The sequence below is a fragment of the Aedes aegypti genome, chromosome 1, assembly GCF_002204515.2.
Source record: "Aedes aegypti strain LVP_AGWG chromosome 1, AaegL5.0 Primary Assembly, whole genome shotgun sequence".
In the NCBI taxonomy this organism is placed as follows: Eukaryota; Metazoa; Arthropoda; class Insecta; order Diptera; family Culicidae; genus Aedes; species Aedes aegypti.
In genome coordinates this window covers 276,994,418-277,016,982 of record NC_035107.1, presented here as the reverse complement: position 1 = coordinate 277,016,982, position 22,565 = coordinate 276,994,418, and the positions used below count along the sequence as shown (strand labels likewise).

Genomic DNA, 22,565 nt, shown 5'->3' with positions numbered 1-22,565 from the left:
TCAAGAACTATTTCTTGTAATTTTACTGAGATTATTGAAGAATTTGACTTCATTATAGGAACGATTGGTTGAACAGGCTGGTAACATCAATTGAGGAAGCCTATTTGTATATAAGAACATAGAACGGCAAATGTCTGACCAGGTTGGTGACTAATTCGGGATTGTTATTTTCCGCACATAGGCTGAAATTTTCAGTGTCGAACCCACATCCCATGACACGATGCGCCTAAATGCCTGACGACACTAACACGGCCACGAGGCCCATTCGTGATAACCCGAAGTTAAGATGTTTTCCGTATTGAACTTTGGTGGTATTGAACACATGGTAGAAGCTTGCGAATCTTATCTCAAATTCTTGCGAAGCTTTTCTCAGAAGCATGAGAAGCTTCCCAGAAAAATTGAAAAAAAAAACGTATCATTTGACATTATTAGAAGCTTGCTCAGCTTCTTCCAGAAGCTTGAAAAACATTCACACAACAGCTTTGAAAAAAATCTCGCGTAAACTTAGAAATGATTCTTACAGCAGTTTGGATAAGCTTATTAAAGAAGCTTAAAGAAGCTTCTCTCAGAAGCTTAAAGAAGCTTCTCTCAGAAGCTTAAAGAAGCTTCTCTCAGAAGCTTAAAGAAGCTTCTCTCAGAAGCTTAAAGAAGCTTCTCTCAGAAGCTTAAAGAAGCTCGGAGCAGCTTCTCTCAGAAGCTTGGACAAGTTTCTCTCAGAAGTTTGGAAAAGAAGCTTGGAAAAACTTATCTTAGAGGCTTGGAAAATCTTTTCTCGGAGGCTTGGAAAAGCTTCTCTCAGAAGCGTGGAATAGCTTCGCCCAGTAGCTTGAGTAAACTTCTTTCAAAAGCTTGGAAAAACATCTCTCAGAAGCTTTTTAAACCTTCTCACAGAATACTGGAAAAGCTTCTAACAGAAGCATGTAAAAGCTTCTCACAGAAGCATGGAAAAGCCTCTCTCAGAAGCTTGGAAAACCATTTCATTGAAGGTTGGAAAAGCTTCTCATAAGAGCTTCAAAAAAATGTGCTTATAGAAGCCTGAATAACCAAATCACAGAAACATGGAAAAAAAAAGCTTCTCTTAGAAGCTTGAAAAAGCTTTTCTTAGGAGCTTAAAGAAGCTTATTTCAGAAGCTAGGGAAAATTAATTTCAGAAGCTTGGGAAAGCTTTTCTCAGAAGCTTAGAAAATTTTTTCTCAAAAGCTTGTAAGACCTTTTCACAAAAAAGGATGAAAAAGTTTACATTGAAGCTTGGAAAAGCTTTACGCAGTACTTGGAAAAGCTTCTCACAGAAGCTCGGAAAACCTTCCCACAGAAGTTCGGAAAAGCTTCTCACAGGAGCTTGGGAGAGCTTCTCACAGTAGCTTAGAAGAGCTTCTCACAGAAGCTTGGAAAAGCTTGGAAAAACTTCCCATGGATGCTTGGAAATCTTCTCAAGGATGCTTGGAAAAGCTTCTCACAGAAGCTTGGAAGAGCTTCTCACAGACGCTCGGAAAAGCTTCTAACAGAAGCTTGGAAAAACTTCTTACCGAAGCTTGAAAAAGCTTCTCACAGAAACTTGGGAAAGCTTCCAATAGAAGCTTGGAAAAGCTTTTTATAGAAGTTTGGAAAAGCTTCCCTCAAAAGCTTAAAAAAGCTTCTCATAGAAGCTTGGGAAAGCTTCTCATAGATGCTTGGGAAAGCTTCTCATTGAAGCTCGAAAAGCTTGGAAAAGCTTCTCTCAGAAACTTGAAAAAGCTTCTCTTAGGAACTTAAAGAAGCTTATTTCAGAAGCTTGGAAAAGCTTCTCCAAAAAGCTTGGAAAAGCTTCTCTCAAGAGCTTGTAAAACCTTTTCACAAAACACAGAACTAGCTTGGAAAAGCTTCTCATAGAAGCTTGGAAAAGCTTTCCATTGAAGGTTGGAAAAGCTTCTCATAAGAGCTTCAAAAAAATGTGCTTATAGAAGCCTGAATAACCAAATCACAGAAACATGGAAAAGCTTCTCATTAGAGCTTAGAGAAGCTTCTCATAGAAGCTTGGAAAAGCTTCTAATAGAGAGTTTGAAAAGCTTCTCGCAGAAGCTTTGAAAAGCTTCTCCCAAAAGCTTAAAAAAGCTTTTCACAGAAGTTTGGGAAAGCTTCTCACAGAAGCTAAGAAAAGCTTAGAAAAGCAAATCATAAAAACTTAAATATGCTTCTCATAGAAGCCTGAAAAAGTTTCTCAAAGAAGTCTAAAAAATCTTCTCCTAGAAGCTTGAAAAATCTTCTCATTGAAGCTTGGAAAAGCTTCTCATAAAATCTTGGAAAAGCTAATAATAGGAGCTTGAAAAATTTTCTTATTGAAGCCTAAATAAGCTTATCACAGAAGCACGGAAAAGCTTCTAACAGAAGCTTGGGAAAACTTCTCATAAAAACTTCTTAAAGAAGCCTGGAAAAGCTACTCAAAGAAGCTTGGAAAGGCTTCTTATAGAATCTTGGAAAAGTATCTCGCAGAATCTTGGAAAAGCTTGTCACAGAAGCTTGAAAAGCCTCTCTCAGAAGCTTCAAGCTTTTCACAATAGCTTGAGACACCTTACCACCGAAGCTTGGAAAAGCTTCTCACTGTAGTTTGGAAAAGCTCATCATAAATGCCTAAATAAGCTATTCATTGAAGTCTGAAAAAAATTCTATTGGAAGCTTTGCAAAGCTTCTCATATTAGTCTGCAAAAGCTTATCATAGAAGTTTGAAAAATCTTCTCATTGATTCCTGAATAAGCTACTTATAATAAAAAAGGAAAGCTTGGAAAAGTTTCTTTTAGATTCCTGGAAAAGTTTCTCATATGAGCTTGAAAAATCTTCTCGTAAATGCCTGAATAAGTTCTTCACAAAAGCATGGAAAAGCTTCTCACAGAAGCTTGGAAAAGCTTCTCATAGAATCTTGGAAAAGCTTCTTATAAAAGCTTGAACATTTGTATCATATAAGCTTGAAAAATCTTCTCACAGAAGAATTAAAAAGCTTATAGAAGCTTGGAAAATCTTCTTACAGAATCCTAAAATTGCTTGTCATAGATGCCTTGAAAAGTTTCTCATAGAATCTGGGAAAAGCTTCTCATAGAAGCCTAAATAAGTTTCCAACAGAAGTAATAAAAGCTTCTTACAGAAGCTTGGAAAAGCTTCTGATAGAAGCTTGATAAAGCATCTCATAGAAGCATGGTAAAGCTTCTCATAGAAGCTTGGAAAAGCTTCCCATACAAGCTTGGAAAAGCTTCTTTTAGATTGTTGGAAAAGCATTTCATAGAAGCTTGAAAAATCTTCTCATATAAACTTGAAAAATCTTTTCGTAGAAGCCAGAATAAGCTCCTCACAAAAGCTTGGAAATGCTTCTCACAGAATCTTGGAAAAGCTTCTCATAAAAGCCGAGAGAAGCTTAAGAATGCTTCTTAAAGAAGATTGGAAAAGTTTCTCATAGAAGCTTCGAAAATCTTCTCATAGAAGCCTTGAAAAGTTTGTAAAGCTTTACATAGAAGTTTTGAATAGCTTCTTACAAAAGCTTCTTCCAGAAGCTTGAGAGAATGCTCACAGAAATTTTAATTCTCGCGGAGGAGCCTTGAAGACTTCCTTTTTTCTAAGATTCCTTAAAGAATTCGATAAAATATTCCTACTAGTGTTTCTCCTGGTTTTTATGAATTCTTCTATGAATCATTAACATTCAGTCGTCGCGCTGTTGTATTTTGTAGAACACTATTGAAAAAAAAAACTCGCATTTCGTCCACAACAGTCGTGAAGTGGTTTTGACGGTGGAGAACCGCGCAACGATAATGAGATTCATAGAAAAATTCTTGGAGCAAATTTTCTTAAAATTTCATCAATTCAAGAAATATTTATTAAATTTAAATTGAAATACATATTGAATTTATTCCTCTTGAAGATTCGCCAAGAATACCCTTAAGGGTTTTTCCCAGTATTCCTCTTGCATTAATTTCAAAAATATTGGTATGCGTCCTTCTAATTAAAACGGCTTCTAAAATTTGTATAAGATTTTTTCGTTCGTGCTGTAGATATTCCTCAAGAAATTGTCTATGCATTCAAAACAAGTATAATATTCAAAAAATCCAATCGAGACTTAAGAACCTCGTCAACGGCGCCCAGGTCTACTCCCGTCGGTCAAACCACAGAGAACCGTCCCATCATCTTATTCATCTTCTTCGTCTTTGTCACTGCTCCGTGCTACAATATACAGTCGGGTCTCCTATTAAACGCATTCCTATAACGTGCACTCCTATTACGCTCACTCCTATAAGACACACCAGGACTTTATAGGATACCCAGGGCTTATGGGATTTCATCACTTTGGGGGTGTCGTTGAATATCTCGTATGCTAAAAGAGATAGTACAGTACTGTCTTCGGCGAAGTTTCAGTACTAAGTACGATCTACCTTTAGGAGTTGAGAATCATCCTCTTAGTTGAGAACTTGGCCGGTAGGGGCGCTTTTTCTGATTTGCACTATATGAACCATGAGGGATAAGAATGCAAAATTTTGTAACATATGATATCTCTGAATCCTGATGTTTTGGAAGGTTGGTGTCTTCGGAAGAGTTGTTCAGTAGCTCAAGGGCTGACATGTGGTGGTCATTCTAATACGGAATTACGCCACTAGGTGGCGCTAGTGGGCATGGAATTTTTATTTTGCGCATAACTCAGTAGCCTGACCACTTAGAAAGATGGCGTCTTCGGCAAAGTTGCTCTGTATCACAAGGTCTAACATTATTTGAGCCGAAAGTTTTGAAATTTTGCCACTAGGCGGCGCTAGTGAGCAAAGAATTTTTGATTTGCGCATAGCTCAGTAGCCTGACCACTTAGAAAGATGGCGTCTTCTGCAAAGTTGATCAGTATCACAAGGGCTAACATTATTTGAGCAGAAAGTTTCAAAATTTTGCCACTAGGCGGTGCTAGTGAGCCAAGAATTTTTGTTTTGCGCATAGCTCTGTTACCTGACCACTTAGAGAGATGGCGTCTTGGGCAAAGTTGCTCAGTATCACAAGGGCTAACATTATTTGAGCCGAAAGTTTCAAAATTTTGCCACTAGGCGGTGCTAGTGAGCCAAGAATTTTTGTTTTGCGCATAGCTCTGTTACCTGACCACTTAGAACGATGGTGTCTTCGGCAAAGTTGCTCAGTATCACAAGGGCTAACATTATTTGAGCCAAGAATTTCGAAATTTTGCCACAAGGCGGCGCTAGTGAGCAAATAATTTTTGTTTCGTGGATAGCTTAGTAGCCTGACCACTTAGAAAGATGGCGTCTTCGACAAAGTTGCTCAGTATCACAAGGGCTAACATTATTTGAGCCGAAAGTTTCGAGATTTTATATATACGTAGTAATCGGGAGAGAAAGTTTTTTTTATAAGATTGAATTATCGTTATGAAAAAGAAGGTTTATATTTTAAAAATATTCAAACAAGAGTGTCGTGTAACTAAAGAGATAAGGCCAGTCATAGTTATCTCATTAAGATTGTTGGCGAATGGATTTCCCAATTTATTAGTAATGACTGACATTCCAACCTAACTTCATTTCTATAAAATCCATACATTGGAAAATGTTCAAGAAATGAAGTTCATGCAATGACGAAATATAAATAAACATACAGTTATACCTCGATACAACGTAACCTCGATATTACGTAACCTCTTTATAACGTAACTCGATATAACGTAATTTTTACCTCGATATAACGTAACTTGTTTTTGACCCCATTTATTTTTACAATTTTTATTAAAAACATGGTTTATGAACTGCTATAAACATTTTTCAAGATTCAAACACCAACCAATACTAAATCAAAGCAATTTAAGCGTTTACTATCACTGAATATAGTCATAAATCGATATCGAAATTTCTCGACGGATTCTGAGGATGCCTCCAGATATTCCGCTAATAATTGCTCCAAAAGCTTATCTTAAACTCTCCTGGTATTCATGTATAAAACTTAAAACCTATTCTTAAAATAATTCCGACAAGGATATTCCAGAAATTCCACAAGTTAACCCTCCTGATATTCTCATTTCTCCAGGATACAAAGTGGATTTAACTATGAATTCCTCAAACAATTCCACATATGATTTCATATTTTTCCGGAGTCTAGAAATTTATAAATTATTTCAGCATTTTTTCATGAATTCTTCCAGCGGCCCTTTTAAAGAACAATCCAGTTATAATGCTCTACAAATTATTTAAAAAACCATACATGTATTCGTCCAAAAACCTGAAGAACAATTTTCTTGGCATTTCTCCACCAATTTAATTATGATTTTCTGCAGAAATTTTTACAAATATTTATGCAGAAACCATTCTATATTCTACTTTAGGTTCTTCAAGGATTCTATGTGAAATGAAATCTTTCATCGAATTTCATTGATTTCATCACGAATTTCGAAAAATTCCAATGATTCTTTTTCATTTGGTTCTTCAAGAAATTCTTGAAGACGATAAGTCTAGAAATTTTTCTATGCATAGTTTTTATTACAAAAATATATTCAGGGATATCAAAAACTGAGCATCCTCCTCCTGAGGTCCTCCAGAAATTTCTCCTAAAATACTACCGAAAATTCCACAACGTATTCGTTCAGGAACTTTTGCTTGACAAATTACTCGAAGATAGTTCTTGTTTTTGATAGTTTTCTAGTGATTTCTTCATGAATTCTAAGAAAAAACAATTTTCAAAGAATTCTTGGGACATTCATTCTAAAATTCTGTCCATAAATTACAAAATGATTTACTTTAGGAGTTTTACCACGAGTTCCTCATAACAAAATTCTTGAAATTCCATAACTGCTTGCTTGAAATGTTCATGGTATGCTCAACATTAACATTTTTAAAGATTTCTGAAAGATCTCATCTATGAATTTCTTTTATAGTTTCTCCGAGTGTTCAAGGATTCCTTAAAAGTTTTTTCCTGAATACAATTCATTAGGGTTTACTGCAATAAAAGGGTAAAAGTAAAAAAAAAACAAAAAGAAAAATATAAAAAAATATATACGGAAAAATAAGTTAAAAACATATGTGAGATAAACTGGAAATGCCTGCTAGTTCAATAATATCAGTGTTAGACCCATTTTCTCACCAAATAATACATGATGAACGAAATTCAGAAAAAAAAATATTTTGCTTCGGTATAACGTAACCTCGATATAACGTAATGAAAATAAAAATCGAGTTACGTTATATCGAGGTATTACTGTACATATTTTTTTCTCTGGTTCATATGAAAAGCAAAAGATCACATATATGAGTAGTAAACGGATCCTCACTTATTCTCATATCAAATTATTGATCAAAAATTCTCCCAATCCGTCGAAAATACTAGCCATACTTTTATCCGATTGAAAAAATAATGTATATATTTTTCTCCAGGCACTTTTACTTAAACGTGACAATGCGAGGAAAATCGATAGCCTAGTGTCATGTTGAACAACTTTGGTCAGGCTTCTGAGCTCTCCGCAAAACAAAAATTCCTTGCTCACTAGCGCCGCCTAGTGGCAAAATTTCGAAACTTTCGGCTCAAATAATGTTAGCCCTTGTGATACTGAGCAACTTTGTCGAAGACGCCATCTTTCTAAGTGGTCAGGCAACTGAGCTATGCGCATAACAAAAATTTTTTGCTCACTAGCGCCGCCTAGTGGCAAAATTCCGAAACCTTCGGCTCAAATAATGTTAGCCCTTGTGATACAGAGCAACTTTGCCGAAGACGCCATCTTTCTAAGTGGTCGGGCTACTGAGCTATGCGCAAAACAAAAATTCCATGCCCACTAGTGCCGCCTGGTGGCGTAATTCCGTATCAGAATGACCACCACATGTCAGCCCTTGAGCTACTGAACAGCTCTTCCGAAGACACCAACCTTCCAAAACATCAGGATTCAGAGATATCATATGCTACAAAATTTTGCATTCTTATCCCTCATGGTTCATATAGTGCAAATCGTAAAAGCGCCCCTACCGGCCAAGTTCTCAACTAAGAGGATGATCCTCAACTCGTAAAGGTAGATCGTACTTAGTACTGAAACTTCGCCGAAGACAGTACTGTACTATCTCTTTTGGCATACGAGATATTCAACGACACCCCCAAAGTGATGAAATCCCATAAGCCCTGGGTCTCCTATAACGTAGATTCCTATTACGCCCCCCAACCATGTGTCTAATAGGAGACCTGACTGTAATGTCAATCTGACCAATTACTCAATCCTGCTCCGGAATGGGTCCGGCTATTGTTGCAGCTGCTCAAGCCCCTCGCAGAACAATAGAAAAGGCCTTCGCTGCCTGCCGTCGGTCGAGTCCATTGTGTCGGAGAGAAAACATCTTTCCCGAGGCCCAAGTTTAAAGCAGCTTTCCGAATGGATCCATCCTTCATCCTTCATCGTCCATCCAATCCATTATCACTGGACTCGGTTCCCATTCAGCCCGCCTCCCTTCCATTACAATAGCGTGATAATCCGTTTGTTGACCCTTTACCGCGGTGGACAATGCGAAACGAGGGGGAGGCCCGGCTCCGCTCAAGTAGGTTATCGTAAAACATAATGACGACGATCCCTCTTCGACGCTGTTCGCTCATAATAATAGTTTGAGCGTGAGACAAAGTTTAAGACTTGAGGAGGGGCGGTGGATAGATAATGGGGGAGAAAATCCCTTTGCCAGTGGTCTGGAAGAAACGGTCCGGAGGTAATCTGACGGAGTGGAAGATTGTTGCACATCGGGTTTTCCGTAGACAGGCAGACAACAACCATAAGTAGTGCCTAATGGGGGATAGGATAATGGGCGGGCGTCTTGCAGTACGAAGAGGCCGATATAACCGCAACAGGCTAACGGAAAAGGGATAAGACGGACTCCTCATAATGGTTGCAGCCACAGATAATACCGGTAGAGAAAGTATTCAAAACTTGGAAAAAATCGTAACAAAACGCGAGCGACGGGACTGTTCAGGGCGAAATGCGAACAATTTATTTGTTGTAAAATCAAAAGCATTTCAACGCATTTCAACATTACATGTTACATAAGAATATACCGTGAGGGATGCTGTAGTAATTTCAGTTGAAGACATTTTAACGAAAACATTAAAAAGATTCTTTGAAAGATTCAGGGATAGTCTCCAAATGAACTACTGTCGGAATTTCTGGCAGTTTGCTTTAAGGAATCACAAGAGGAGCCTATTAGAAAATAACTATAAAGTATTTAGTAGGTGTTACTGGAGTTATCCTTAGAGAAAAAAATGCATGAACGAATTTTTGAACGAATTTCAGTATTCTGGATAAGTATCACGATTACTGAAGTAGTTATCGGTGTTTTTGGATTTTGGTAGAAACCAAAAATTTTTTCTTAAAAGTGGTTAAGAGTTAACTGGGGCTTAAGTTTAGATGAATCTTTGAAGGCATTTTGTCGAGTGTCTATAAGAAAAAATCAGGGGGCCGATATGATGGCCATATTTTGTTGCCTCTTATCGAACGCAAGTAGCGCTCACCAATACTATTATGCTATAAGCTATGCAGCTGGTGTGAATGTGGGAAAATGAACCTAGGCACACAAAATCTACACATATTGTTCGTTATTACTTCCATAGCGTAGCTCGCGGTTTAAAATAAAACTAAGTTTCATATATATTATCATAAAAACCACAATGAAGTGATGTTTCCTTCTTTCGGTGTCGATTCTCATAATCAGAAGAACAATTATCACGATGATAACATTTCGCATCCCAAGTTTCCAACCAATATTGATTCGCAGGATAGATGGCTAAATGCCATTGCGAACGCGGATTAAACCACTGATAAGTACCGTTTTGATTCATATTACGGACAGCTTCAAATTCCGGACACTATCGTGTGTATGTGAAACATTTCACACGAAATGTTTCAATTTTCGCCGTCCAAAAGTTCTCATTTTCGAGGCTTGTTTTATTAGGTTTTTTTCCATATATATCATTGCAAATTTATAATGCCCAACTACCTTAGACGTCTCTTAAGTGGTTGAACGATTTCAATTGATGATTTGACTGTTCCATTAATGATTATCATGAGCTGTCCGTAATTCAAACCAAAGCGTCCGGAATATAAGGCAAAAGTGAGGGAGCGTCCGGAATAAGAATCATGAAAAGGCCACACGTTTTGATTTATTTAAAATTATTCAAGTTGCGGACGCGTATTCTTTACCCACCATCCGAAAGTTAAGGGCTTCCGACGCTCAATAACGCTAAAAAATCATACAGAATGATTTATTTTGTATGGTCCAAGCTGGGTTATACTTCACTGAGGCCTTAAGTGTCCGTAATATGAATCAAAACGGTAAACCGAAGACTTTCAATGCACATTCTCACATACCAGCTTTGCGCAGTATTTGTCTTGTTTGGCGCATTTTGTACCATTTTCACTCATACATTCAACAAATACATGAGTGTGCGTGAGAATTTCAACAGGAGTATAAATTTATGCTCCCGATAAGAAGGTACAACAAGACCTGTCAAATACCATAGTGAAAAACTATGATGCCATCCCTCTGGAAAAAATATCGGAAAATTGATGCGATGAGGTAGCTGTTAAATCGTTCATGACAGAATATCAAACAAAATTGAAGAATCATTATCTAAAGAACTTCTTCTTCTTTCTGGCGTTACGTCCCAACTGGGACAAAGCCTGCTTCTCAGATTAGTGTTCTTATGAGCACTTCCACAGTTATTAACTGAGAGCTTTCTTTGCCGATTGACCATTTTTGCATGTGTATATCGTGTGGCAGGTACGAAGATACTCTATGCCCTGGAAATCGAGAAAATTTCCTTTACGAAAAGATCCTCGACCAGCGGGATTCGAACCCACGACCCTCAGCATGGTCATGCTGAATAGCTGCGCGTTTACCGCTACGGCTATCTGGGCCCCTCTAAAGAACTATCCTGACGAATTAACGAATAAATTTCGGAAGACATTCTTTAAATTTTTAAAATTATACCTACGAGAACAGGCAGTTTTATTTGTTTTTTAGAAATACCTACCCAGACAACCAGAAGTCGCATGAAAGTTCACGTAATAACTCGTTTATTCGTACAAACTACATCGAAAACGCACAACACGATGGATGAAATCGTCAGAATGATGAGTGTCCTCGCATAAAACGCTTCTTTTCCGAGTTCATTTGTACATTTTGTTTCGTCCCGTACACTCGTACAAAGTAAGTCGAATAAATCCGTAGCAGCTGTCAAATCAATATTTGTTATCATGAGTTAAGTCGCATGAGATCACAGGTTAGTTCGGTAGAAAATTTACACTCTCGCATTTTATGCTATTATTTATCACATATTATATGCATTTATATCGCCTCCACTTTTGTACGTAGAAGGCCTTTTTGTGACATCTTTTATGTGAAATTTTGCACATACAAAGCCTCCAGGTGATTTCGTTATACGTACATTTTGGTTGCCTGGGTAAAGAACTGTCAGACAATTTCTTGGTTCAAACCTCCGTAATTCCAATGGCCTTTAAAAGCAAAACGGTTGATTTAGACTTTGAGGATCATGGCCTCAGTAAAGTTTTAAGTTCCAGGTAAAAAAAAACCTGGCTAAATCTCTAGAGGAATGAAATGAGATGAAATCCTTCGGAATTCCTGACAGATTCCTTGGACAAATCTTACCAAAAATGTCTTGCTTGATGACTGCATAAATACTAGATCCAGCAACGATAAGCCGCTGATTTTTGTTTTAGGTTGATTTCGAGCCTTTTTCGTCACCGATCCAATTCTGAAACTTCATTCAATCTGTTCACAGCCTTTGGTTCGCAGAACTTGTAACCTTGTTAAAACAAAAGGAGTAACATAAAATGTTCGATTTTTCTATGCCAACTATAACAAATGAGGATATGTTAAGTCCCACATTGGAGAACGTACCATGCAAAAGTTGGGCATATCTAAATAAAAAGGATGCATAAATTCATTTTTTTATATTTGATGAGAAATTGGTAAGTTATGCCTTTAAGATCGTTCAGCTCACACAGATTATCAATTATTAGGGTGCCGGTGCCAATAGTGGCCTACATAAGCTGGAAGAGCCTCTCTCCCAGAAGCTGGAAGAGCCTTTCTTCCAGAAGCTGGAAGAGCCTCTCTCCCAGAAGCTGGAAGAGCCTTTCTTCCAGAAGCTGGAAGAACCTCTCTTCCAGAAGCTGGAAGAGCCTCTCTTCCAGAAGCTGGAAGAGCCTCTCTTCCAGAAGCTGGAAGAGCCTCTCTTCCAGAAGCTGGAAGAGCCTCTCTTCCAGAAGCTGGAAGAGCCTCTCTTCCAGAAGCTGGAAGAGCCTCTCTTCCAGAAGCTGGAAGAGCCTCTCTTCCAGAAGCTGGAAGAGCCTCTCTTCCAGAAGCTGGAAGAGCCTCTCTTCCAGAAGCTGGAAGAGCCTCTCTTCCAGAAGCTGGAAGAGCCTCTCTTCCAGAAGCTGGAAGAGCCTCTCTTCCAGAAGCTGGAAGAGCCTCTCTTCCAGAAGCTGGAAGAGCCTCTCTTCCAGAAGCTGGAAGAGCCTCTTTTCCAGAAGCTGGAAGAGCCTCTCTTCCAGAAGCTGGAAGAGCCTCTCTTCCAGAAGCTGGAAGAGCTACTTTTCCAGAAGCTGGAAGAGCCTCTTTTTCAGAAGCTGGAAGAGCCTCTTTTTTAGAAGCTGGAAGAGCCTCTCTTCCAGAAGCTTGATGAACCTCCCTCCTAAAGCCGAAAGAGCCTCTTTTCCGAGGAATAGAAGAGTCTCTCGTCTAAAAGCTAAAAAGTCTCTCTGCCAGAAGCTAGAAGAGCCTCTTTTCCAGTAGCTGGAAGAGCCTCTCTTCCAGAAGCTGGAAGGATCCTTTTCCAGAAGCTTTTCTTCCAGCAGTTGAGACAAGCTCCACAAGTTGGAAAGCTTCTCTTCTACAAGCCAGAAGCTGGAATAGCCTCTCTCCTAGAAGCTGGAAGAGCTTCCCTTCCAAAAGCTCCAGAAGCTGGCAGAAACTGCTAATGCATTTTTCTGGCAGAAGCTGGAAGAACTTCTCTTCCATAAGCTGGAAGAGCTTCTCTCAGAGAATCTGAATATTTAAAACCTTTTACCCGCTTTTCATTGAAAATTAATCTAGAATAGTTTTTATAATAAGGACTTTGAACATATTTCCGAAACAGTTTAGTTAATAACGTTTCTAAGATTCTTTATAAGTATGTTTGAATGCAAAATGGCAACATCAGCAAAGAAATTTCCTTATCAATATTTTGAAAGTGCTCGGAGAACACAGAACATTTGTGGAGATGCAATGTCAAGAAGTAAAGAGTAGCATTTTTTTGACATCAATCAACATGCAGTTGGTAAAATTGACTGCAAAATCGCCTGAATTTAGACTTCAAACCTACTACTTTACGTTTGTCGCCTACATGCTTTTGTAAGGTTCTAATATCAAATAATTTCTTAGAGCTATTGTAGTGTTATTTTTTTCTGATGTTTCACATTCCAAGTTCTAGAAAATTCTACGAATTAGAGAGAAGTGGCTGTGCACTAACTACGTAAGGGGCTGTCCATTGATTACGTAAGATGCCCTCCAGCCATGGTAAGATTTTTTGTATGAAAACCAAACATAAATTGAATGGCACGTAGGAAATCTCAAACCCCCCCATCCCCCATAATCCCCTACATAGTTAATGGACGGCTCCTGAAACTGTTTTTAAAAATATTCAACCGCCCTTTTCACCCCACAGTAAGATATTTTATATGAAAGTAACACATTAATTGTATTTCTACTAACCCCATAAACCCTTTACGTAATTAGTGAACGGCCGCAAAAAATGCTACCGAAAATTCTAGAATATTTTACAGAATAACGGTTGTAAAGTTGTGTAGTGCTTCTATGTCATAGTGCTCAATGTAAAATTTCGGTGAAACATTTCAAAGCGTTACTGACAGGCAGACAACTCTGGGATTTTATACATATAATGTTCAAAAGAGCATTTCTTAATTAACAATTGAACTTTTGGAGAATTTTCATAAATTACTTTCGAAAGAAATTAGAAAGATAGTATTATCAGATTAGTAAAATCATGCCCCAAAGAAAAGTATAGTACTAATTCGGAACAAGCAAAAATTGAGTACCAGTATTAAAATTCTATTATGTTGTAAAAAACTATATACTTAAAAAAACACAAGTTAGCATTAGGGAATGAACAAAATGTTTAAAAACTACTGTAAATACTATATTTCTCGCGAAACATTACTAAAGGACCTATGTACAAATGAAAGATTCTCTCCTTTCTCGCTCTTTCGATTATAACAGTGGAATACTAAAGCTTTTGGGATGTTTTCCACTTCAGATCGAAAGCCTGTTTCCATGAACTAGCGTTTCATACAAAAAACGCAACAGAAGAGGTTAATGTGACTTAGTTATTGATCAAAGAGAAAGTAAATAAAGAGAGACTCTCATTTGTTCATAGGTCCTTTAGTAATGTTTCGCGAGATTTATAATAGAAGTTTCCCAATGAAAAGTAGAAAATTGAACTTTACATATTTTAATAAGCATTCAATTTTTCATTAAACATTTCTGGGTTATTTAGTGTAAACCATTTTTTTTCTTCTGATATTTTAATTTTTTTCGTGATTTTTTTTGTGTTTTGCTTGTTTTTAAGTTGTTGTTGTTTTTTTTTTATTTTTTTTCATAGGAATATCGATTGGTTTTTATTGCTAGTTTCAAATTTATTATTGCTTTTTATTTTGATTTACCTGTACAATATATATTTTGTAGTGCTGTTTAGACGTTTTTTTGACAGATGCAATCTAGTTCAATGATATCGGTAAATTGAACATATGTTTCACACATAAAATATATGAAGGGACGGACTCGGTATAATGGACAGAACGCACGCCCCCTACACCGAGGACCTGGGATCGAATCCCATTCCCAAGATAGTCTCTTATGACGTAAAAAGTTATAGTGATGACTTTTTTCGGAAGGAAAGTAAAGCCGTTGGTCCGGAGATGAACTTATCTAGGATTAAAAATCATGTTAGTAAGAAAGAAAGGAATAGATACATAATTGAATAGCTCATAAGAACAGCTTATCGAGCAATTCTTATGCTTATTTTTGAGGGGTCCAAACGCAAAGTAGTGTAAGTGACGTTTTTTAAGTGATTTTTCCGTCCATTAGAAAAAAAGATATAATTCGTTGAAGATCAGCTTGTGACTTTTATAGAATTAGTATGGAATGAAATATTGTTGAAACAACTTCAAAGTTGATTGTCTAAAAACAAAGTTTTATCATTTACACCCCTTTGCTTCCAACCCCTTCAATTGTTGTTTTATATCCAGACAATTTCCGGTAGAAACATACGTAGAAGTAAATGAAATTTAAACCATTCCAACGTCTAGGAAAACTTCGCAAAGCAATTCAAAGCATCCCAAAAATATTATCGCACCAAAGCTCTAGTCCTCTGTCATTGCGAAACCCAAACCTATGGCATCGATTGTCTCTTATCAACTCTCGTCGATCTCAAAAATGTTCTCTCGATATGGTACGACTCCCCTCGGAACGAACAAACGCCAAGAACACGTCCAAGGATATGGGCTCAAAACTCCATTACGCAAACATAGAATTGTGCACCTTGGTTGCATTTTGCAAACTCCATGTCTGAAGCTCCAGACCATCGGGAAGGAAATCGTCCTCATGCCACCACATCCCATTAGAAAACATGAACCAGGTATGGATACCGTTGCTGGAAACTGGAAGCCAATGGCCTTAAACATGCACCACCACAAATTCCCACTGACAGGAGGCAATAAAATACCGGCTTATTCCTTAATGCATAGTAAAATATGTTCGACCAACTAGGTAGATGAAGATTCGAACCAATGAGGTCCTACACACTCTTCGATTCGATGTCTGCTCGTCGTTTCATCCGGATTGTGCTACTACAAGGGCAGTTCTGTTGGGAAAAATTTGACCTGATAAAGGTAAGCAGATTGTTTTTGGCTCACAAATTTCTGAAATTCGACCGGAGTTCAACCTTTCTGTTGATAGCCGTAAATTAATCGACAAGAAAAAACTCCACCCGATTGATACACCTACTCACAATGGCCATCGAACTTGCAGCAACGAGCGAATCGAATCCGAGTGCATAATGCACCGCTCCGATGGCAACTCAGCAAGATAATATTCCCACGGCAATTGATAATGTCGATTTATAAATAAATTATGTTTTCGACTGTTGAATAATTATCTTCGATTCTCGTGCGCTCTATTTTCTCCGTAATCGAACGGCCAGCCAGGTTAATCGTTGCCGACCGGTAACGCGATTATCGGTTTGGAAGTGCATTTTCGATCATTGCTAGAGGTCATCGGGGGATGATTTCTGGCGAAAAGTATAAAAACCCATCCCGAATCAGTGGGAAGGCATCACAAGTCGTTTCGACATGAAGGCGATCACATTGGTAGCGTTGGCGGGCCTTGTAGCTCTGGCTGCAGGTTACGTCGTGGTTCCAGAAGACAAGATTACCTACGCGGACAAGGATTTCCTGGTGAAGCAGAAACAGCTGTTGGAAGTTTTCCAGCATGTCCACCAGCACGAAGTCCACACCGAGCTGTGGGAGGTGTCGAAGGAGTACAAAATCGAAGAAAACTACGATCACTACACTAACGTCGCGGCAGTGAAGGAGTTCGTCAAGTTCTACAAATATGGTATGCTGCCGTTCGATGAGATCTTCAGTGTTTTCCACTACACGCATCGCGAGCAGGCCATCGCATTGTTCCACCTGTTCTACTATGCCAAGGATTGGGAAACTTTCTACAAATCCGTCGTCTGGGCTCGTTTCCACGTGAATGAAGGCATGTTCGTTTATGCTGTAACGGTCGCCATGCTGCACCGCAAGGATTTGGCCGGCCTGGAACTTCCAGCTCCCTATGAAATCTACCCCTACTATTTCTTCAACACCGAAGTGGTTCAGAAGGCCTCCCAGTACAAGATGCAAGGATTCTATGGCATGAAGAAGGTCGATGATGTCTACACTGCTGTCATCCCAACCAACTACACGGGCTGGTATGTGCACACCAACGTCGACCAGAAGGTCTCCTACTTCACAGAAGATATTGGCCTGAACACGTACTACTACTACTTCCACGCTGACTACCCATTCTGGATGGGCGGCAAGGAATTCGGCCTGTACAAGGACCGTCGTGGCGAACTGTTCCTATTCAAGCACCAGCAGCTGCTCGCTCGCTATTACATGGAACGCTTGTCCAACGATCTCGGAACCATCCCGGAGTTCTCTTGGTACAAACCTCTCCCCACCGGATACTATCCCAACATGCATTACTACAATGGAGTTTCGTTCCCGTCACGCGACAACAACCACTACGTCTACACCCCAGAAAACTACTACGACGTCGACGAACTGGTTGATTACGAGCACCGTATTCGCGAAGTCATCGATCAAGGATACCTGGTCTTCCCCAATGGAAGCCACGTCGATCTGACCGACCCCGAATCCATCGAATACCTCGGAAACGTCATCCAGGGTAACCCGGATAGTGTCAACACTCGCTACTACAAATACGTTGGACAAATCGCTCGCATTCTGCTGGGAGCTTCCGTCGAACACTTTGATGACCATAAAGTCATCCCAAGCGTCTTGGAGCACTACGAAACCTCCCTGCGTGACCCGATGTTCTACCAGCTGTACAAGCGCATCATCCACTGGTACTGGGAATTCAAGGATCACCTGCCGCACTACACCTACGACGAGCTGAACTTCGCCGGAGTCAAGGTTGAGTCCGTTGAGGTCGACAAACTGGTCACCTACTTCGATCGCTCCGACGCCGACATCACTAATGCCGTTGACGTTGAAGTCTTCGATGAAACCACCATGAAGGGATCGGACATGAAGAAATTCGGCAAGATCGCTCACTACCAGGGAGAGGACTTCGTCATCAAGGCTCGCCAGTGGCGTCTGAACCACATGCCATTCACCTTCAAGCTGAACGTTGTGTCCGAGAAGGTCACCAAGGGTGTGGTGCGCGTCTACTTGGCACCCAAGTACGACCAATACGGACACGTCTATGGGGTCAACGAGAACCGCGAGAACTTCTACCTACTGGACGTGTTCCCGTACGACTTTGTCGTTGGCAAGAACGTCATCACCCGTGATTCGACTCAGTTCTCGATGTTCGTGCAGGACCGCACCCCGTACTACGAGCTGTACAAGTGGGTCATGGATGCGTACAACGGCGTGAAGAAGTTCCCGCTGGACATGACCGAGGCTCACTGTGGTTTCCCGGCTCGCCTGATGCTCCCCAAGGGCAAAAAGGGCGGTATGCCCTTCCAGCTGTACTTCATCGTGTCGCCGTATCACGCTCCGAGCACCCCCCAACACGAAGGCTACGACTACACGCTGAACTGCGGTGTGGGCTCGGGAGCACGCTACGTTGACTCGCTACCGTTCGGATATCCGTTCGACCGGCCAATCGACGAGAAGGTCTGGTTCACCCCGAACATGTACTACTACGATGCAATGGTGTTCCACAAGAACGAGAAGGAGATCAATGCCGTCCACTGAGGAGGTGGGACGCGGTCGTGAAGGGTGTTTGAAAATGTAAGGAAATGGTTCACTGAGTATATTGGATTTATGTTGATAAATTAAACTCGTTTTTTTAGTTATGGAAAGAGATATCACAATATCCCAGTGATGCCACATACACAGATTTATCTATAATTACAAAGATTTTTGCCTGTTCTTGCCTACAGATATCTGTGATCTCAGATCACAGATTTTTGGGATTTAAGAGTATTTTACAAATTGATCACACGGTTTTAGAAGATATAATGTAGAAGAGCCATTACTCTGTTTCGTTTTTCTCAAAAACTTGAGTACTTTATTGTTTAGAAAAAAATACAGATCGTCAACTTAGTTCTAGTAGAAAAAGTTCAATTTAAAAATCGTTAACAAGCCAAAAACAGACATAATACGTTTGCAAAGGATCTTTTTGAGATATTCCAGAAAACTCTGGCTTATGATCCCGACCACCTAGAAAATTCGTGTCTTTAGCAAAGTTGTTCAGAAGCTTAAGAGCAATTTTCGGCAACACTGTTTGATTAGAAATTTTGCCACTATGTGGCGCTAGTGTGAATGAACATTTGATTATATTCTAGCAGGCTCTATCGTATGATCCTGTCCTCCTAGAAAATTCGTGTCTTCAATATAACTGTTCATTAGCTTGAAAGCAGTTTTTGGGGTGTGCTGCAATACTCAACTGAGGTGTTGCAATACTCGGTGATGCGATTTCATACTTATAATGGATAGTGTATATAGGTAAACTATTAGGGCATCTTTCTTATTTCTGGCGATATGTCCCAACTCAGACAGAGCCTGCTTCTCAGCTTAGTGTTTTTATGCCCGTCTTGTGGCTAGTACGAAGATACTCTTTGCCCTGGGGAATCGAGAAACCTCTATAAGAGGCTTCTAGGGCCTCCAGAAAAGGCTTCTGGAGACCTCCAGAAGAAGCTTCTGGAGACCTCTGGAAGAGGCTTTTGAAGACCTCCAGAAGTGGCTTCTGAAGATCTCTTAAAAAGGCTTTCGGAGACCTCCAAAAAAAGCTTCTGTAGACCTCCAGAAGAGGCTTATGAAGACGTCCAAAAGAGGCTTGTGGAGACCTCCAAAAAAGGCTTCTAGAGACCTTCATAAGAGGCTTCTGGAGACCTTCCGAAGAATCTTATGGAGAGCTCCAGAAAACGCTTCTGGGGACCTCCAGAAGAGACTTCTGGAGACGTTCAGAAGAAAATTCTTGAGACTTTCAGAAGAGGCTTCTGGAGACCTCCAGATTAGGCTTCTGGAGACCTCCAGAAGAGGCTTCTGGTGACATCCAGAAGCTACTTTTGGAGACCTCCATAAGAGGCTAATAGTGACTACTCAAAGATGCTTCTGGAGAATTCCAAGGAGGTTCTGGAGACCTCCAGAAGAGGCTTCTGGAGACGTCCATAACAGGCTTTTGGAGACCTCCGAAAGAGGCTTCTGGAGACCTCCAGAAGAAGCTTCTGAGACCTTCAGGAAAAGCTTCTAGAGACGTACAAAAGAGGCTTCTGGAGCCATCCTTAAGGGGCTTTTGGAGATCTCTAAAGGCGGCTGATTGTAACTTCCTGAAGAAACTTTTTTTTTTTTTTTTAATTTCTTTATTACTATCATTCCAAACATTACATTCATTTCTTATATCTAGGTGTTCTGTGTTATTTGACAACACTATCATCCTAATTTGGTAAAACAAATTGAAGATTTAATTAACATTTTGTTAACAACATATTACATTTCATTTGCCGTAGCAGTTCAGTTTTTTTACAGGTGAGTTGATTTCACCTGCTTATAAGAGAAAAAAAACGTTTTTAATATACCTAACCTAACTTAACCTAAACATATAACGCATTAATCGTGGCAATAGAAGATCGTAACGATTTTTGCCTGAAATTATTAATGATTGTATTTGACATTTGTTCCAATGTTTCAACATTGGATATTCTATGTAACTCATTGGTACTATACCAGGGAGGAAGCCTCAGAATCATTTTCAAAATTTTATTTTGAATTCTCTGCAGAGCTTTCTTCCTGGTATTACAACAGCTAGTCCATATTGGTACAGCATACAACATGGCTGGCCTGAAAATTTGTTTGAATATCAACAGCTTGTTCTTAAGACAAAGTTTTGATTTTCTATTAATAAGGGGATAGAGACATTTTACATATTTATTACATTTGGCTTGAATGCCCTCAATGTGATTTTTGAAAGTTAAATTCTTATCTAGCATGAGCCCTAGATACTTAACTTCATCTGACCAATTTATTGGAACCCCTCTCATCGTGACAACATGTCTACTTGAAGGTTTCAAATAAAGAGCTTTTGGTTTATGTGGGAATATTATTAGTTGAGTTTTGGAAGCATTAGGAGAAATCTTCCATTTTTGCAAGTATGAAGAAAAAATATTCAAACTTTTTTGCAATCGACTACAGATGACACGCAGGCTTCGGCCTTTGGCGGAGAGGCCTGTGTCATCCGCAAACAAAGATTTTTGACATCCCTGAGGTAGCTCAGGTAAGTCAGATGTGAAAATATTGTATAATATTGGTCCCAAAATGCTGCCTTGAGGAACACCAGCTCTTACAGGAAGTCTTTCAGATCTGGAGTTCTGATAATTAACCTGAAATGTACGATTTGACAGATAACTTTGAATTATTCTAACAATGTATGTTGGAAAATTAAAGTTTTTTAATTTTACAATCAAACCTTCATGCCAAACACTGTCAAATGCTTTTTCTATGTCTAGAAGAGCAAGACCAGTAGAATAGCCTTCAGATTTGTTGGAACGGATCAAATTTGTTACACGTAAAAGTTGATGAGTGGTCGAATGCCCATGGCGGAATCCGAACTGTTCATTGGCAAAAATTGAATTTTCGTTGATGTGGGCCATCATTCTGTTCAAAATAACCTTTTCAAAAAGTTTACTGATGGAGGAAAGCAAACTGATTGGACGATAGCTAGAAGCTTCTGCAGGATTTTTGTCTGGTTTTAAAATTGGAACATCCTTAGCATTTTTCCATTTATCAGGAAAATATGCTAATTGAAAACATTTGTTAAATATATCAACTAAAAATGATAAGCTACTTTCTGGAAGTTTCTTGATGAGGATGTAAAAAATTCCATCATCGCCAGCAGCTTTCATATTTTTGAATTTTTTAATAATAGTTCTCACTTCTTCCAAATCAGTCTCCCAGGCATTTTCGAAAACGTTCTCTTGATTGAGAATATTTTCGAACTCCTGAGTAACTTCATTTTCAATTGGACTAGTAAGTCCTAAATTAAAATTGTACGCACTTTCAAACTGCATGAGCTTTTTCGCAATTAGTTAGTAATAATTTGTTTTCCTCTTTCAATGCCGGTATTGGCTTCTGAGGTTTTTTCAAGATTTTCGATAATTTCCAAAAGGGCTTAGAGCCAGGGTCCAATTGAGAAATTTTATTTTCAAAATTTTTGTTTCTTAATTGAGCAAAACGTTTCTTGATTTCTTTCTGCAAATCCTGCCATATAATTTTCATAGCAGGATCACGAGTGCGTTGAAATTGCCTTCTCCTCACGTTTTTAAGACGGATCAAGAGTTTAAGATCATCGTCTATAATCACGGATTCAAATTTTACTTCACATTTTGGAATTGCAATGTTCCTGGCTTCAACAATGGAATTTGTTAAAGTTTCAAGAGCATTGTCAATATCAAGTTTAGTTTCTAAAGAAATGTTAACATCAAGATTGGAATCAACATACGTTTTATATATATTCCAGTCGGCTCGTAAATAATTGAAAGTGGAGCTGATAGGATTGAGAATCGCTTCTTGGGATATTTGAAATGTAACAGGGACATGATCAGAATCAAAATCAGCATGAGTAATCAGTTGGCTACAAAGATGACTAGAGTCAGTTAAGACCAAATCAATCGTAGATGGATTTCTAGAAGAGGAAAAACATGTGGGGCTATCAGGGTATTGAATTGAGAAATATCCTGAAGAGCACTCATCAAATAAAATTCTGCCATTGGAATTACTTTGAGAATTATTCCATGACCGATGTTTG

General features: G+C 39.0%; 2 protein-coding genes across 2 annotated transcripts in view; both read left to right on the top strand.

The window, feature by feature from the left end:
- Positions 1–22,565, top strand: part of LOC5578571 — a 185,967-nt gene that overhangs the window by 84,166 nt on the left and 79,236 nt on the right. The window lies entirely within an intron of this gene.
- On the top strand, positions 16,362–18,599 carry LOC5574451 (hexamerin-1.1). Its single transcript, XM_001661416.2, has one exon. The coding sequence runs from the start codon at positions 16,376–16,378 to the stop codon at positions 18,512–18,514; it is 2,139 nt and encodes a 712-aa protein (XP_001661466.2). The 5' UTR covers positions 16,362–16,375; the 3' UTR covers positions 18,515–18,599.